Source organism: Ovis canadensis, chromosome 15, assembly GCF_042477335.2.
Source record: "Ovis canadensis isolate MfBH-ARS-UI-01 breed Bighorn chromosome 15, ARS-UI_OviCan_v2, whole genome shotgun sequence".
Taxonomy (NCBI): Eukaryota; Metazoa; Chordata; class Mammalia; order Artiodactyla; family Bovidae; genus Ovis; species Ovis canadensis.
This window is the reverse complement of record NC_091259.1, coordinates 58,088,536-58,105,045: the sequence shown is the minus strand read 5'-3', so window position 1 is coordinate 58,105,045 and position 16,510 is coordinate 58,088,536. Positions and strand designations below refer to the sequence as shown.

Here is a 16,510-nt window from a genome sequence, read left to right as displayed (position 1 = left end):
TTTCTTAGGGAATATTAAAATAATACTAGCTTTGCCTTCCAGGTATGAGAAAGAAGGTCGTGTCCGCAAAGTTATTAAAGCTCAGCAGCTTTGGTATGCCATCATTGAGTCTCAGACAGAGACAGGTACCCCGTACATGCTCTACAAAGATTCCTGTAATCGGAAGAGCAACCAGCAGAACTTGGGAACCATCAAATGCAGCAACCTGTGCACAGAAATAGTGGAGTATACCAGCAAAGATGAGGTAGGTAGAAAAACTTCTGCCTCGGGTACTGAGAGAAGAATCTTAGGAGTTTGTGAATTGTTTGTGAATCTCTCGCTTGATTTCCCTTGAGTTGAGTGAAGGAGTGTTCATAGCTTTATGTAAGCAAAAGGGCACTGAAATAGATTATAAAGGAAGGAAGAGGTGTAATGTGTGCCCTTAAAAATATTTTAGTCTGAGCCATATAGGAAAGACTGTCGATTTTTTCTTACACACACATTGTTGTAATAATCTTTTCTTGAGAAAAATAGCAATACATAATTATTTAGGTTAGAGTTAGGACAAACACAGTAATGTGTTAGAGTGTGCATTCAGTTTAAAGTATGTAAGCATGAGAGTCCTTTCAGTGAATGTGAGACAAAATTCTCATCTCAAATCTTTAAGGCCATTCACAGAAGAGGCAAGGCTGGAAATGGGATATAGATTTGGTTATTTTAAAAAGAAGTTTATGAAAAAGCTTTCTATTTGGGAAGAACTGCCAGTATGACAGATGAGAGACAGGGATAGGTTTTGTGCAGTGAGTGGAAAGTAAGTTTATTGTGATGGAGCAGATACATTAAAGTTTGATGTATGGAGGGATGGCTGTGGTTGAGGGAAGAGAGAAAGTACGTGAAAGCTGGCATATTTCAGACATAGGAAAGCCCTTGTAGATTTCTGAAAGGAAAATAGCATTGCTAGGATGGAAAGGACAGCTCTTGATTCTGGTTATAGAATGGCTTAGTGTGAGAAGTAGTTGGAAGTTACTTTATAAGAGATTGTTGCGTTAGTCAGATGACAGACTGTGGATATTGGATGTAAGCTATGAAAATGAGGAGGAAGGAACAGATCCTGAATTCTAGGACCTAAAAACATGACAGAAGAAAAGTCAAAGAAAATGGTAAGTGAGCTGAACATACCGCTGAGCTTGCAGTTTGATTTAACAAAGTTTACTGACCACCAGGCATGTGTAAGACACCGGACTAGATGCTCTGAGATATAAATGAATGTGGCTCAGTCCCCGCCCTCTAGAAACTTACAATTCAGTTGGAGAAATTGACATATACTTATATTGTTATATAAGATAGACTGTATTACAAAGAATAAAATGACCTTTTTTAAAAACAAAAAATCAGATCATACCATTCTCTGCACAGTACTTATCTTTGACTTTCCAACCCATCCAGAGTTTGTTCATTTTTTAAAAATTGAGATATAAGTCACATACCATAAATTTCACCCTTCTAAAGGATACAATTCCATGATTTTTTATTAGTATTTTCATAAGGTTGTACAACTATCACTGATAGCTAACTCTAGAACATTGTCACCACCCCAGAAAGAAACCTTGTACCGTTTGGCATTTACTCTCTGTTCCCCTCTTCACCCAGCCCCTGGCAACACTGATCTGTTTTATGTCTCTGGGTTTGTCTATTGTGGGCATTCCGTATGAATGGAATCATGTAATATTGGGCCTTTTGTGTCAGTTGTCCATGCTGTAGTATGTATCATTACTTGATTTCTGTCCTTATAATGCCCTGTGAGATGGTACACAACTGAGTATCCCACCTCATCTGTTCTTATTTTCCCCCTTGCCACTGTGCTCCAACCCTTCTAATTTCATTGCCATTTCTCAAACATATCAAGCATACTCCTGCTGCAGGAGTTTTGAGTGGTAAAATGCTCTTTTCCCCAGAGAGCCATGTGACTTGCTTTCTAACTTCTTCAGTTCTTTCTTCATATGTCATATTCTCAGTGGTGTCTCCCTTGATGACTCTATTTAAATATGGCACTCCTTCCATCCTTAGCCCCAATTTCCTGCCTTATTTTTCTCCCTTGCATTTATCAGGCTTATGTGATTCGAGCTATGGTTTAAAAATGGGTACTTTGTCACCATGTGTAGAATTGATTAGATACGAAGGGCATGAGGGAGTCTAGGTGAGAGGAGTTGAGAGTTTGGATTGGGATAGTCATAATCAAAATGGTGAAGGGAGTATATTCATTCAGTATTATTAAGCATTTGCTATATGCCAGGTGTGGTGGTGCTAGTCCTGAAAATGTAAGGATAAAAAGATATGATCCCTAACCTGAAAAAACTCACCACTTAATGTAGTAAGAATCATCTAAAGAACTTTTTTAAAATTCAAACTTGGGTCCTTTGTTATGGGCTGTTGGAGTCTCAGTGAGGATGAGGTAGACGTGTAATTTGAAACAGCTTTTTACAGTGATAGAAATGTTTTGAATTGGGTGGCTACTGAGCACTTGAAATATAACTAGTGCAATTAAGAAACAATTTTAAATTTCATGTAGTTTTTATTTAGTGGCTGTTGTATTAGAACACATCTACTGACATACATAAATTATAGCACAGTGACATACGTCTGGTAAAGAGCCTTGTACTATGGAGTGTACGGTTCTTCCCCCATCTTAAGCTGTCTCACTGGTGCATGTAACAATTCACACATGGGAATAGGTCCTGGGATTTAGATATGAACAGGTGAATGGTGAAGAGGAAGCAATCAAAAATAGAAACTAAAACTTTAATGTCAACAAGTGTTAGAGGTTTACAGGGTAGTGTCAGTGAAATAAAAATCATGTGATTCTTGACCCTTTTTCTTCAAATTCTAGGTTGCAGTCTGTAACTTGGCTTCCCTGGCCCTGAATATGTATGTCACATCAGAACACACATATGACTTTACAAAGTTGGCTGAAGTCACCAAAGTCATTGTCCGAAACTTGAATAAAATTATTGATATTAACTACTACCCTGTCCCAGAGGTATGAGTAGATTTCTCTGCTTATTGCTAATAATTGAAATCCAAGGTGGAAGGAGTTGATCATAGTCCTCTAGTCATCATGTTATCATTGGAATGATTGGAATGGTGTGAGAAAACTGAGATAGAGTGTGTCCTTTGGTACAGAATGTTGGTTTAACTGTTCATTAATGTCATCTCTTTCTTTTCTAAACCTGTTGGCACAAAGGCAAGCTTGTCGAATAAACGCCATCGCCCCATTGGAATTGGGGTGCAAGGTCTGGCAGATGCTTTTATTCTGATGAGGTACCCTTTTGAGAGTCCAGAGGCCCAGTTATTGAATAAGCAGATCTTTGAAACCATTTATTATGGAGCCTTGGAAGCCAGCTGTGACCTGGCCAAAGAGTATGGCCCATATGAAACCTATGAGGGCTCTCCAGTCAGCAAAGGAGTAAGTATACAGATGAAATTTCTCTTTGCCTGTGAGTTCCTGTAGTAGGCTTAATGGTAGCCCTCAAAAAGATGTTCACATCCTAATGTCTGGGACCTCTGACTATTAAATTATTTGGTTTAAAAAGGGTCTTTGCAGATGTAATTGAGATTATCCTGGATTATCCAGGTGGGCCCTAAATCCAGTGGCAGTTGTCCTTACAAGAGACATAGAGAAGAAGGAGCAGCAACCATAGAGGCAGAGGTTGGAGAAATGTAGCCACAGCCCAGAAGAACTGAAGCCACTAGAAGCTGGGAGAGGCAAAGAACAGAATCTCCTCTAGAGCCTGGGGATGGAGGGGGCCTTCCCAACATACTGAGTTTGAGCTTCCGGCCTCCAAGACTGCAAAAGAACAAATTTTTGTTATTTTAAGCCACTAAAGTTGTAATTTGTTACACCAGACATCTGAAGCTCATATAGTCCTTTTGTTCTCTGGAGTAAAAAGTATATTCTATTTTAATCTCTTTTATTTAAAACTAATTATTGCTAAAAGATGTAGGAAGAATGCTGAGTTAGTTTTTTTTTTTTCCTTTTTGGATGGGTGGGGAAAGGAGCAGTGCCTTGCATGGCTTGCAGGATCTTAGTTCCCTGACCAGGGATCCTGAGCCCACAGTAGTGAAAACACTGAATCTTAACTACTAGATCACCAGGGAACTCCCAGGTATTAGTTTTCTATAACAAAACTTAGCAGATTAAAACAACATACATTCAATATCAATTTCCATGGGTCAGGAGTGCAGACCTGGGTTAGCTTAATCTCTGGGTCTCTCAAAGTCAAGATGTCAGTAGAAGCTGTGGTCTCATCTCAGGCATAGTCCTCCAAGCCCTCCTGGTTGTTCATTTCCTTGCAGTTCTAGAGCTCATGGTATCTTACGTCTTCAAAGCCAGTAGGAGGGAGAGTCCCTCATTTTAAGAGCCCAGTCCAGTCACCATTTTGGGCATGTTCATTTGTCAGGTCAGGGCCACCCAGGATAATCTCCCTTTTTGCTAAAAAATTAAACTGATTCTCAACCTTACTTGCATCTGCAGAAACCCTTCACATTTGTCACAATGTGTGAGTGACATCCATCGTGTTTCCAGGTCCTATATATACTGAAGAGGAGGAGAGTATGAGGGCCTGTACCCCAGGAGATGGGAATCTGAGTGCTGTCCTAGCATTCTGCCATCACACTGCCTTTATCCTCAGTAGGATGATTCTCTTCCCTGTAAAATAAGATGTTAGATTTAGTTCTCACAGTTCCTACTGAATTTAGGAACTCTACATTGTTTGAAAATAGGTGTTAATTAGCTAAGTAGATAATATTTAGAGATAGGATAGATCAAGACTGTATAGAAAGATGAAGGTAGAGGGTAGAGTAATTCTTTTATTGTACAAAAAGAATACATTTCAGCAACATGCTTTCATTTGTTAAAATTTCCTGGTTTGTAGAGATGATATGGGTCTTCTGAGAAGACTCAGCAGGGATAAGGGGAAGAGGTAAGCCTTAATCAGCCTGCTTTGAATCAATATGACTACATAGCAATTTGTCCAGGAAAATCTCTGGGCCTTATACTCCTTACAAGACAGCATTTGATGGGATATAAGGACATGGCAGTTAGTCATTTGCTTGGTTTTTGTCATAGTTTCAGATGGTCATTGAATGATTTATCATCAGTTTGGGTTGTTTGTTCCTTAGATCCTTCAGTATGATATGTGGAATGTTACTCCTACAGACCTGTGGGACTGGAGCCTTCTCAAGGAGAAAATTGCCAAGTAAGTAGAGATGTAAAGTAGCTTTGAAGTGAGGAGGGTTCAGGTTTTCATCCTGGCTCTTTCAAACTTACATATGTTATTTTAGCTTCTGAAATTCATCTTTTTCTCTTTTAAATGGGACTGAAAGGACCTATCTATAGAACTGTAATTGTGAAAATACTCCCTAGGACAATATATGTACAGTAGCCTGCAATGAAAGCATTTTAATACCTGGTGGGTATTATTAGTTGATCTTGTTTTAGGGGCTTAACTAGCAAGAACAGGAATTCTTTTTCTCATTAAGCATTCATATTTCCAAGTGTGTTTGCTTTTTAAATGTTTTCCACTTTTATTTGTTGCTTAATTACATTGGGCACATAAGTGGCTTTCACTGAATTGATTGTCATAGGACTACATTAGGGAATTTAAAGAGCTTTTGGAGGGTTTATATATTAAAGGAAAGAAAAATATAAAAATTGAGTCGATAGGCCTTTTTGATTAATAAACATAAGAAATTTGAGTGCAGGCAGAATGTTTTGCTGAGTCAATAATGAAACAAGTTGCTTTTGCTTTCTATCATGACTGTCTGACATGTCTGGGTTAATGTTTGCAGAAGGAAGCAGTAGCTTTAAAGTGCTCTTTAAAAATACCAGTTTACCTTCAGATTGTTTCATTGCTCAAATAATATATGTTAGACAATTTAGAAAAACATACAAGTGAAAAGGGAGTGAAATGAAAATTATTCCAATACCACCTCCCCCTAAAAAACCTGTTTGTATTTTTTTGTCTGTCATCCTCAGACTTTCTTCTGGGTTTGTATACATATGTGTATTTACATGCAAATTCAATTTTTAAAAAAATGCCCCTGAACTCTATTTTTTACTTTTTTTTCTCAAAATACTGTAGTTTAAATTTCTTTTATGTATAACTTTTTAAAGTTTCAAAATTAAAATAAAAATTTCAACATAAATACACATTCATTGTTAATAAAGTTCAAGTAGAGAAATAAAATAGAAAGTAAAAGCCCTTTTTTATACCTCTTCTGCAAACCACTTGTCCTACAAAACAGACAAAAAACCAACTTATTTCTTTTCTCAGAGATCACCAGCATGAATGGTATATGTTTTTCTAGATCTTTTTCAGTTCGTTTGCAGATGTGATCAAACTTGACACATTCTGAGACTTTTTATTTAGTGATTTATTTTGGAGATCTTTCTCTTTTAGTACATGCAAATCTACCTAATGTTTTTAGTGATTACAGATGATTCCATAGTTTGGATGTATGTGAGTTTTCAAACCACTGTCCACTTTACTGAAGGAGTAAAGACATGGAGCTAGTTTGTGGTTTACTTGATGCCTCACAACTAGAAAGTGACATAGAGAAGTTGAAATTTCAGTTGTACACACTCCATTAGGATATGAGGCTCGATGCTAAGTACTGTATGAATCTGCTGCTGCTGCTGCTAAGTCGCTTCAGTGGTGTCCAACTCTGTGCGACCCCATAGACGGCAGCCCACCAGGCTCCCCCATCCCTGAGATTCTCCAGGCAAGAACACTGGAGTGGGTTGCCATTTCCTTCTCCAATGCACGAAAGTGAAAAGTGAAAGTGAAGTCACTCAGTCGTGTCCAACTCTTAGCGACCCCACGGACTGCAGCCTACCAGGCTCCTCCGTCCATGGAATTTTCCAGGCAAGAACCTAGAGGTATGGAATGTAGCAAAGGCAAGCTCTTTGTGCTTGAGAAACTAAGTAAGGTGAGACATGTAAACACATAAAATATACGTAAAGGTACAGGTCGTAAAAAATATTTGCAATGCAAATACTTGATTTTGACAGCTTTACTTAGTGTTGTCTGCCTGGTCAGGAAAGATGTTTTAGAATAGGTATCTCTTCAGCTGAGGTTTTTATTATTACTATTTTATTACTACAATTATTGTTAATTTATTTTGGCTGTGCTGGTTCTTCATTGAGGCATGTGGGCTTAGTTGCCTTGAGGCATGTAGGATCTTAGTTTCTCAACCAGAGATCAAACCCACATCTCCTGCATTGGAAGACAGACTTTTAACCACTGGACCACCAGGGAAATCCCTAGGCTGAGCTTTGAAAGATGTGCTCAGCACAGTTTGAAGATTTTCAGAGCTCAGATACTACATTTTTAAGCACTCTCTATGGCACTGAATAGAGTCAAAAGGTGTTAGCATTCTTCTAGGAACTTTAATTAACGAGGTGATAGAGGAAGTCAGGAATATTATACTTTGAGCATCATTTTCTCTATTCATTATCCTATTCAGTATAATGAAGAGTTGTGGTGATAGATGTTTGGGTCTTACCACTTTCACATCATTAAGTTTCCTTAAAGAGCCTAGCACAGTGATCACATAGACTGTTAGAAAAGAGTGAGGGTTAAATGAGTGTACCTGAAACAGGTGGGGACTCTCCAACAGCCATTTGAGTGTTTCCTTGGGCAAGATGTTGTATCAGGTGCTGTGATTCGTAAATGGCATAAGTCATGGCATGATAAAGGTTGTCTGTCAGCAGTAAAAGTGCTCATTCTGTTTAGGAATCAGCCATTCATTTAGGAGAGGGACATACTGTAGAGTTGCATCCCTCTAAGGGTTAAATGCAAACGTCAGCATGTGAGTGTAGTATATGTATGGCATTGCAGCAACTGCTTTACTACAATGATTAAAGTAGCTGTCTTCCTGACAGATAGTAGCATAAGGACCAGCACCTAATAATCTCCTTTTCTTCAGGTATGGTATAAGAAACAGTTTACTTATTGCCCCGATGCCTACTGCTTCAACTGCTCAGATATTGGGAAATAATGAGTCCATTGAACCTTATACCAGTAACATCTACACTCGCAGAGTCTTGTCAGGAGAATTTCAGGTGAGAAGATTACAACCAGACCTACTGGAAAGTCTTTTAGAAGCCTGGTGTTAGGAGTAAATGCTACCCATATTTAGGATGACCCTCTATCTTAGAATTGGGGCAAAGTTTTGATAAAGTGAGCTGTCCTCTCTAATATTATTTATGTTACTTCAGCATATAATAGACATTTTATAAATATCTGTCAGAAGAATGAAGGATTGAGGGTTGAGTATGAAAGCAACTTGTTGAGAGTCCATGCAATGTGTAACCATTCTTAAATCATGTAGTATATGTTATATACTAAGCTATACTACATGTGCTAGACTATAACACATATACTATAGCCTCAAATGCTTAAGTTGATGATACTGCAGATGTATAGAAGCGTCTTTTAAGATAGTGGTTCTCAGCCTTGGTTACAAATTAGAATTTCTGATGGGAAGGACCAGTGGTGGTTTTTTTTTTTGAGGTTCCCAAGTAATTCTTGTGTGCAGGTTGAGAACCACTAATTTAAAAGATATTTATTTGTGAATTCACAAATATTCTGAAGTAAATTTCTGTAAGGTTTGAGTTGGGTACATTTATAATTTTCTCAAGTATTTGTTGTATCCATACTTAAAACAAGAAAAGAATCATTCTACATACCCAGGTTAGGCAGTTAGCTCCTTCCACTTTTGCAAATACTGTATGTTATGTTTTGAATAACAGGTATCAGGATTTTAGAGGAATGTAGCTTTCATGTGATGGGATATGTCACTCAGTTTCATAAAAAATAGAATTTACCAAGCAATCAAATGTGAAACTCCAAGTGTATAATCCTCTTCAGGCCCTGTTGTTGTTTATTCCTTCACATTTTTTTCTCCTTTTCCTTTCAGATTGTAAATCCTCACTTACTGAAAGATCTTACTGAGCGGGGCTTGTGGAATGAAGAGATGAAGAATCAGATTATTGCATGCAATGGCTCCATCCAGGTACAGAATGACCAAAAAAAAAGAAAGTGTGCTCTTCAGGAGCTAAGTTGAACATTGGTACCTTCTCGATTATCCCAGGCAATACAGAGAAAGAATGGCTGTTCATCTGGTCATATGTCTAGGCCTTACCCTCTTGTTTGTGCAGCACTATAAAGCAATGGTTCCCAACTTTTCTGCACATTAGAATACATTAAAGAGCTATTAAAGCTGAAGCTTAGGTTGTTCCCATATCAATTAAATGTCTGGGAATGAGAGTTCAGGCATCAGTATTTTTTAAAGACTATGGATAATTCCAAAGTGCATCAGAGTTTGGAGACCAGTGATGTAAAGCCTGAAATTAGAGTCAAACTTAATTAAAAAGTTTGATGGAGATTGAAGACTGATAGTTCAAAAGACAGAGCCACAAATAGTGTTTAACAATAAAATATTTGCAATTGAGAATCAAGAAGCATTTATTTGTAGACAGAGGCCACTTATTAGATATTGGTCTGCTCAGCAACACAGATAAAGATTCCTGTAACATTTCTGTATTTGCTGATGGAAACTATAGCATTAGCCAGTCTATGTTTTGATGCATGCTAACCCTAGACCTAAGAAATAAGAAAGCCTTATTTCTATTGACTTCGAGTGGAGTTTGTGGAGTCCTACCATATTTAAAGGGTTTTTGTCTCATTGCTTCCTTGGGTCATGTTTCTGTGAGTTGCAGCCCTGAGTTTTTGTATTTTCTGCAAAACTCAAGGGTCATTTATTGCTTAGCTTTTGGCCATTAACCAATTAAAAATGAATCTTACATAACTACCACCAGATTAATATTTTGTTGGTTAGATGGGGTTTTATTGGACTTTGTAAGCTGGAAGTTAGTAGTCTTAGGAAACTTGATGAGGATCATACTGTATTAAATGGAATGGCTAAGATCAGATCTGACTGGAAGTAGAATCACAGCCGGACCCTAGGGCATCGTTCTATTAATTATACTGCTTTCTTCAACCAGAGTACAATAGCATCTGCTTTACCTTCTTCAGAGCATACCAGAAATTCCTGATGACCTGAAGCAGCTTTATAAGACTGTGTGGGAAATCTCTCAGAAAACCGTACTCAAGATGGCCGCCGAGAGAGGCGCTTTCATTGATCAAAGCCAGTCTTTGAACATACATATTGCTGAGCCTAACTATGGCAAACTCACTAGTATGCACTTCTACGGCTGGAAACAGGTTGGTGGAAGAAGTCAACCAACTTGGAATATTTTAGAATTGGAACAGAGTTTTATATTCTAGCTACCTATTAAATATTGCCACCTGGAAGTTCTTTCACTTTAAGTCCAATATGTTAAAACTAACGCACAGGTTTATACTAAATTAAGCTCTCACTTTGAATTTTCTTATTTTGGGTGGGATTATTTTATTCGAAGTTGTAAGCTCATAGGAGTTATCTATGATCCTTCCTTTACTTCCCGTGTAGTCATTCACCGTGTGCTGTTGGTTGTTCGTTTGTACTATTTCTTGAATGCCTTTCTTTCTATTCCGTCGCCACCACCACCTTTATTCTTAAGTTCTTACCTCATCTCTTTGCTTCTGATATCTTTACTGTAGGCCAGCTTGTGTCCTGCTACCATTCCTAAAATAAAACTATATACATCAGCCACCTATTCAAAAATATCCATTGTTTCCCAGCTTTAAAACAGAATAAAAGCCAATCATTTAGCTAGTCACTGCCAACTGTAAAGACCTGTGAGTCTGTGATGTATTCTTTTTTTAAAAAAAGAATATTTATTTTTATTTATTTGGCTTGCGTCGGGTCTTAGTTGTGGCATGCAGGTCTTTTTCGTTGGGGCACGCAGACCCTCTAGTTGTGGTGCTTGGACCCTGGAGTGTGCGGGCTCAGCAGTTGGGTGCAGGCTTAGTTGCTCTGCAGCATGCAGGATCTTAGTTCCTGAACCAGGGGTCAAAGCCATGTCTCCTGCATTGAGGCAGAGTCTTAACCACTGAACCATCAGGGAAGTCCCTATAATGTATTCTTACTCCCTAACAATGTTCTAGGTATTTATATAGAATTATAATTTTATCCTTTTATTTAACAAACTTTTATTGAACTTGTACTGTGTTCCAGGACTGGGGGTACTGAATAGAAGGTCATGGTTCTTATCCATGAAATAGTCGCCATCTGTTCTTATACAGAGAAACAGTCTAGACCTCTGAACAGTTATAATCTAAAGCAGACAGGTTTTCTTAGGTACACTTGGAAGTCATACACGTAAACAAAAAAAGACTAGAGAACAAAAATATTTGACATTTTGAAAGAGATAAGCTTGTTTCAGTGGTGAAAAGGATAGCGTGTACTGTCTGTCTCCTCTCTCTCTAAGCGTTTTTGAGAGGGCTTCCTGTGCTGTGTGTGTGCCGTGCCTAGTCACTCAGTCGTGTCCGACTCTTTGCGACCCCATGGACTGCAGCCCAGCAGGCTCCTTTGTCCATGGAATTCTCCAGGCAAGAATACTGGACTGGGTAGCCTTTCCCTTCTCCAGGGGATCTCCCCAACCTGGGGATCGAACCCAGGTCTCCCGCATTGCAAGTGGATTCTTCACCATGTGAGCCACCAGGGAAGCCCAAATAAAAAAACAGCTGGGGCTTCCTAGAGGAGATATAATTCTAAATTTAGAAAGCAGTTTGACCTGGTCTATGGAAATGTATTTTACAATTGGTCTTGAATGTTTAATGCTCTCACAGCTTCTCCTAATTAGTTATACTTACTTCCCTTTTAGGGTTTGAAGACTGGGATGTATTATTTAAGGACAAGACCAGCCGCTAATCCAATCCAGTTCACTCTAAATAAAGAAAAGCTGAAAGATAAGGAAAAGGTATCGAAAGAAGAAGAGAAGGAGAGGAACACAGCAGCCATGGTGTGCTCTTTGGAGAACAGAGATGAATGTCTGATGTGTGGGTCCTGAGGAAGGGCTTAGAAGAGACCAGCACTTCTTCAGTAGCCAAACTACTTCTTGAGCATAGTTAGGTGCAGTAGGTTTGCTTGAAGTGGTAAGGCTTTGCTTGACCTTTTTGCAGCAAAAAGATCAATTGGTTTAAAGTACTATTTCTGTATAAGTGTGAAAGTAATTATTTTTTTTATTGATATATTGGGAATCAAAGTAGATGTTTTAGAAATGCAAAAGAAGTCATTTTGCAAATAGGGAGTGATTAAGTAGGGTTTTTATCACCCATCTGGCACCCCTTTTCTGGTGACTTCCATTTTGGTAAGGAAACTTTGGTGTGTGCATAGAAGCAAAATGAGTCATAACCTGTGAGAAGTGCTGATGGGGCCTTTATCTGCGTATGGTCTTAATAGGTCATTCTGAAATAAAGATAATAAACATTTCTAAATGACTGTGTGAGACTAATTTTGTCATTTATTTTCTTTCAAAGGTCAAATTTGTAAAAGCATTTTTTGTTCTTTGAGAGTTAAGAGAAGAAATTTTAAGACAAATTACTTAGATACCATATAGAATTCTGATTTTAATATGTGCCTTTTTCCTCTTTAAAAAACTGTGGTAAAATAAGCATAACTAAATGTTACCATTTTACCCGTTGTAAAGTATACAATTTAGTGACATTAAGTACATACATATACAAAGTACAGCCATCACCACTATTTCCAGAACTTTTTCATGATCCCAAACAGAAAGTTTATATATAGAACAATGAATTCCCGGTCCCCTTCTCCTATCATTGCCTGGTAACTTCTATTCTACTTTCTATCTCTAAATTTGCTTATTCTCGGTATCTCAAGTAGAAGGGATCTTAATATGTGTCCTTTTCTATCTGGCTTATTTCACTTAGCATAATGTTTTCAAGGTTCATTTATGTATCACATATCAGAATTTCATATCTTTTTAAGGACGAGTAATACCTCGTCATGTGTGTGTGTGTGTGTGTGTGTGTGTATATATATATGTATATGCATATATACACATACATATACACCCCATTTTGTTTATCCATTCATCTCTTAATGGACATTTGGGCTGTTTCCACCTTTTGGCTATTGTGAGTAATACTGCTGTTAACATTGATGCACAAGTAGTCTGAATTCCTGCTTTCAGTTCTTTGGGGTATGTACTAGAAGTTCAGTGATTGGGATATCTGGTAATCTTCTGTTTAACTGTACTAATGACTTTTGACTATTTGATTATAATGTGTCTTGGTGTAGGTCCCTGAATTTATCCTAACTAGGGTTTATTGAGCTGCTTGGTATAGTAGATTCACATCTTTTGTTAAATTGGAGAAGTTTTCAGCCATTATTACTTCAGATAATGATTTTGCCCCTTTTCCTCGTTTCCTTCTGGGACTTCTGTGTTGCATTTATCAGTCCACTTTATTAGCGTCTCAACAGGTCCTTTAGGCTTTGTTCGCTTTTCTTCATCTTATTTTTTCCTCTAATCTCAGTAGTCTTATCTTCCAGTTCATTTATTCTTTCTTCTTGCTCAGCTTTGCTGTTGAGCCCCTCTAGTGAAAATTTCATTTCACTTATTGCCCTTTCCAGCTCTAGAATGTCTGATTCCTTTTATTTGTCTTTGTTGATAGTCTGATTTTGTTACTACAAAATCTCTGTTACTACATTGTTTTCCTTTAGCTCTTTGGTTATGTTTAAGACAGTTGTTTTAATGTCTGTCTAGAAAGTCTGATGGCTGAGTTTCTCTAGAGTGGTTTTTGTCAGTTTATATTGTTCCTTTGAATGTTTTCCTGTTTCTTTATAATGCTTGTGATTTTTGTTGTTGAAACATTCTGAGTCGTTTCCAAAATGTTTTTGCAGTGAAGTCTGCTCTCAGAGTATGTTCAGTTAATGTTCTGATAGCTTTCCTAGGTCTTTGCGGATTGGCTCTGTGCTAGGACACATACTTCTCTAGGCTTGCTCTGAGCCTAAGGAATATGATGGTTGATTTTATGTGTCAGCTGGCTAGGCCATAGTATCTAGATATTTGATCAAACACTAAATAGATCTATGAAGGTATTTCTTTAGATGAAATTAGCGTTTAAACTCGTTGACTTTGAGTAAATCAGATCATTCTCCAAAATGTGGGTGGCCTCATCCAATCAGTTAAAGTCCTTAAGAGGAAGAAGACTGTGGTCCCCTGAGAAAGAAGGACTGCTGCCTCCAGGCTGCCATTGGACTGATCTGCAATGTCTTCTCTGCTCTGGGTTCCCATCCCAGTGGCTAGTCTGCCGATTTTGGATTTCCCAGTTCCACAATTTTATATATGTGTGTATATAGAGGGGGGGAGAGATATGGTTGACCATTGAACAACATGAGTTTTAAGTGCATGAGCCCACTTATACTTGGATTTCTTCAATAAATGTGGCAGTAGTATACAATCTGTGATTGGTTGGATCTGAATGTGGAACCATGGATGTATCATGGGGCTTAAACATCCATGGATTTTTGTATCTTTAGTGTGTCCTAAAACCAATCCTTGCATTGTTCAAGGGTCAAGGGAATATATAGATAAGATAGTATATGTGTACATATATATATATACATATATATACATATACATATATATATATATATATATACACACACAGCTTATTTTCTCTGGAGAATGAGAACCCTGACTAATAGAAGGTCTTGGTACTGAAAATGGTTCTGTTGGAATGGAACCCTAAGGATGAATTTTCCTGAATTGGTTGTCTAATTTGATGAGATTTAAGCATGACTTTGTAGTAGTGAAGAGAGCTCTGAGCCCATGGGGTGATGTGGCAATAGAGATATGCAGAATACCATCACTGGATACTCCTAATCAAATAAAAGAGGCAAAGGTCTGGCTTACCATGTATGTGTTCTGCCTCAGGGATATATCAGCTCTCCAGCCCAGTATTGTAATTTATAGTTCATCTTGATCATTTTTCCTCCACGGTACATCACACTGCTCCATTACATTGAGGTACGGGTTGGACCTAGTGAGCGAAAAGAAGCAGCTGCTATAGACTTACCAGTACAACGTTTGTGTATCAGGGATCAGTGGTATGAGGCATGTTGAGGTATTCCTTCCATGGTGAGGGATAAATTGTTCTGACTCCTCTTACAACCAAAAGACAGGCATAAAGCCTAGTGGTCCTCTATGGATTTTGGAGGCAAAATGGTAACATGCTCCTCATTTGGGTGTGTTATTTTGACCCATTTACCATATGACCCTAAAAGCTGCTAGTTTTGAGTGGGGCCCAGAACAAAGAAGGCTCTGCAACATGTCCAGCCTGTCATGCAACCCACTCAAGTATCTTTTGATCCCTTGAGAGAGACAGCTTTTTGGCTGCTACTTACTGTGCCTCAAGCCTGCTTAACCGAAGACCATCAAGTTCCTATGCATCCTGAACTGCTGTCATGAACTGGGTATTATCTGCCCACTAAACCTAAAGTTGGCATGCATAGTAGCATTCCATCGTGGCATCATCAAATGGAAGTTGTATATACAAGCCTGGCCTCAAGCAGGCCCTGGATGCACAAGTAATCTACTGAAGAAGTGGCCCAAATGCCCATGGTTCTCACTCGTGCTTCTCTGCCAGCCTGCACCCATGGCCTCATGGGACATTCTATATAATCAATTGACAGAGGAAGAGAAAACTTGGGTGGTTTACAGCTGGTTCTCCACAGTACAGGACACCTATTTTGAGGATATCCCTGAAGGACACCCCATTCCATAGATGACAGTTAAGGAGATCTTTCAAGTACGGGTGACTTAGATAAATCACACTGGCTACTATGGGAAGAGTGTCCTGACCAATGGGTTTGATCAAGCTCAAGTGCAGATAAAGGCCTAATCTGGCCTTTGGATGAGATTGGGTCCCCAGAGAAGACCTGGTTTGGGTGACTCTCAGACTGCTGGGACCCCTGGCTGGACTTGAACTGTTTGGGCTAGGCTGGACACCTGGGATAGGCCTGGCCTGTGTGCCTGTATCAGATAGGGGTATCAGGCAGAGCCTCACCTGGGTTTGGAACTGCCTGAACTCTGGAATCCAGCCTGTGTGCTTGAATTAGACTGGACCTGGGCCTCAAGACTGACTTGGATATTTGGTCAGACTGGGGTTCATGTCAAGTCTTAAACGCCATATTTGGGACAGATTGGGCACCAGGGAAGGGTCTGTCCTGTATTACTTGTTTCAAACTGTGTGTTCAGGGCAAATGATCGTCTGCATGACTTTATATAACTTCCAGTGGAGCTCCATATATCCAGGTATTAATTAGGGACTTTCTCGGGAGTCAGGGAGAAGAGGACAGAGAAATGAAACTAACAGGGATAAATAGGGGGAAACAATTTTATTATTGGATTGAAAACAGCATTCTAAAAGGAATAGTTTACCAACAGTGAACCCGCTGTTGAGCCTGTAATCTCAGGAAATTCCAGCCTGTTCCTCAGTACTGCCTGTTTATCTCTGTGCCCAGAGATCACAGCCCCAATATCCCATATTGAGGAAGT

The 16,510-nt window shown here is 38.7% G+C and overlaps 1 protein-coding gene across 1 annotated transcript in view; it reads left to right on the top strand.

Annotated features, from left to right (window-relative positions):
- The window catches only part of RRM1 (ribonucleotide reductase catalytic subunit M1), a 39,253-nt gene extending 26,831 nt beyond the window's left edge, over positions 1 to 12,422 (top strand). Inside the window, exons 12-19 of the mRNA XM_069553456.1 lie at positions 43 to 244; positions 2,867 to 3,016; positions 3,221 to 3,442; positions 5,158 to 5,234; positions 7,966 to 8,101; positions 8,959 to 9,054; positions 10,077 to 10,265; positions 11,810 to 12,422. Coding sequence (XP_069409557.1) covers positions 43 to 244; positions 2,867 to 3,016; positions 3,221 to 3,442; positions 5,158 to 5,234; positions 7,966 to 8,101; positions 8,959 to 9,054; positions 10,077 to 10,265; positions 11,810 to 11,995 — 1,258 coding nt within the window. The 3' untranslated portion in view covers positions 11,996 to 12,422. The remainder of the gene's footprint in view (positions 1 to 42; positions 245 to 2,866; positions 3,017 to 3,220; positions 3,443 to 5,157; positions 5,235 to 7,965; positions 8,102 to 8,958; positions 9,055 to 10,076; positions 10,266 to 11,809) is intronic.
- Positions 12,423 to 16,510: the final 4,088 nt, after the last annotated feature.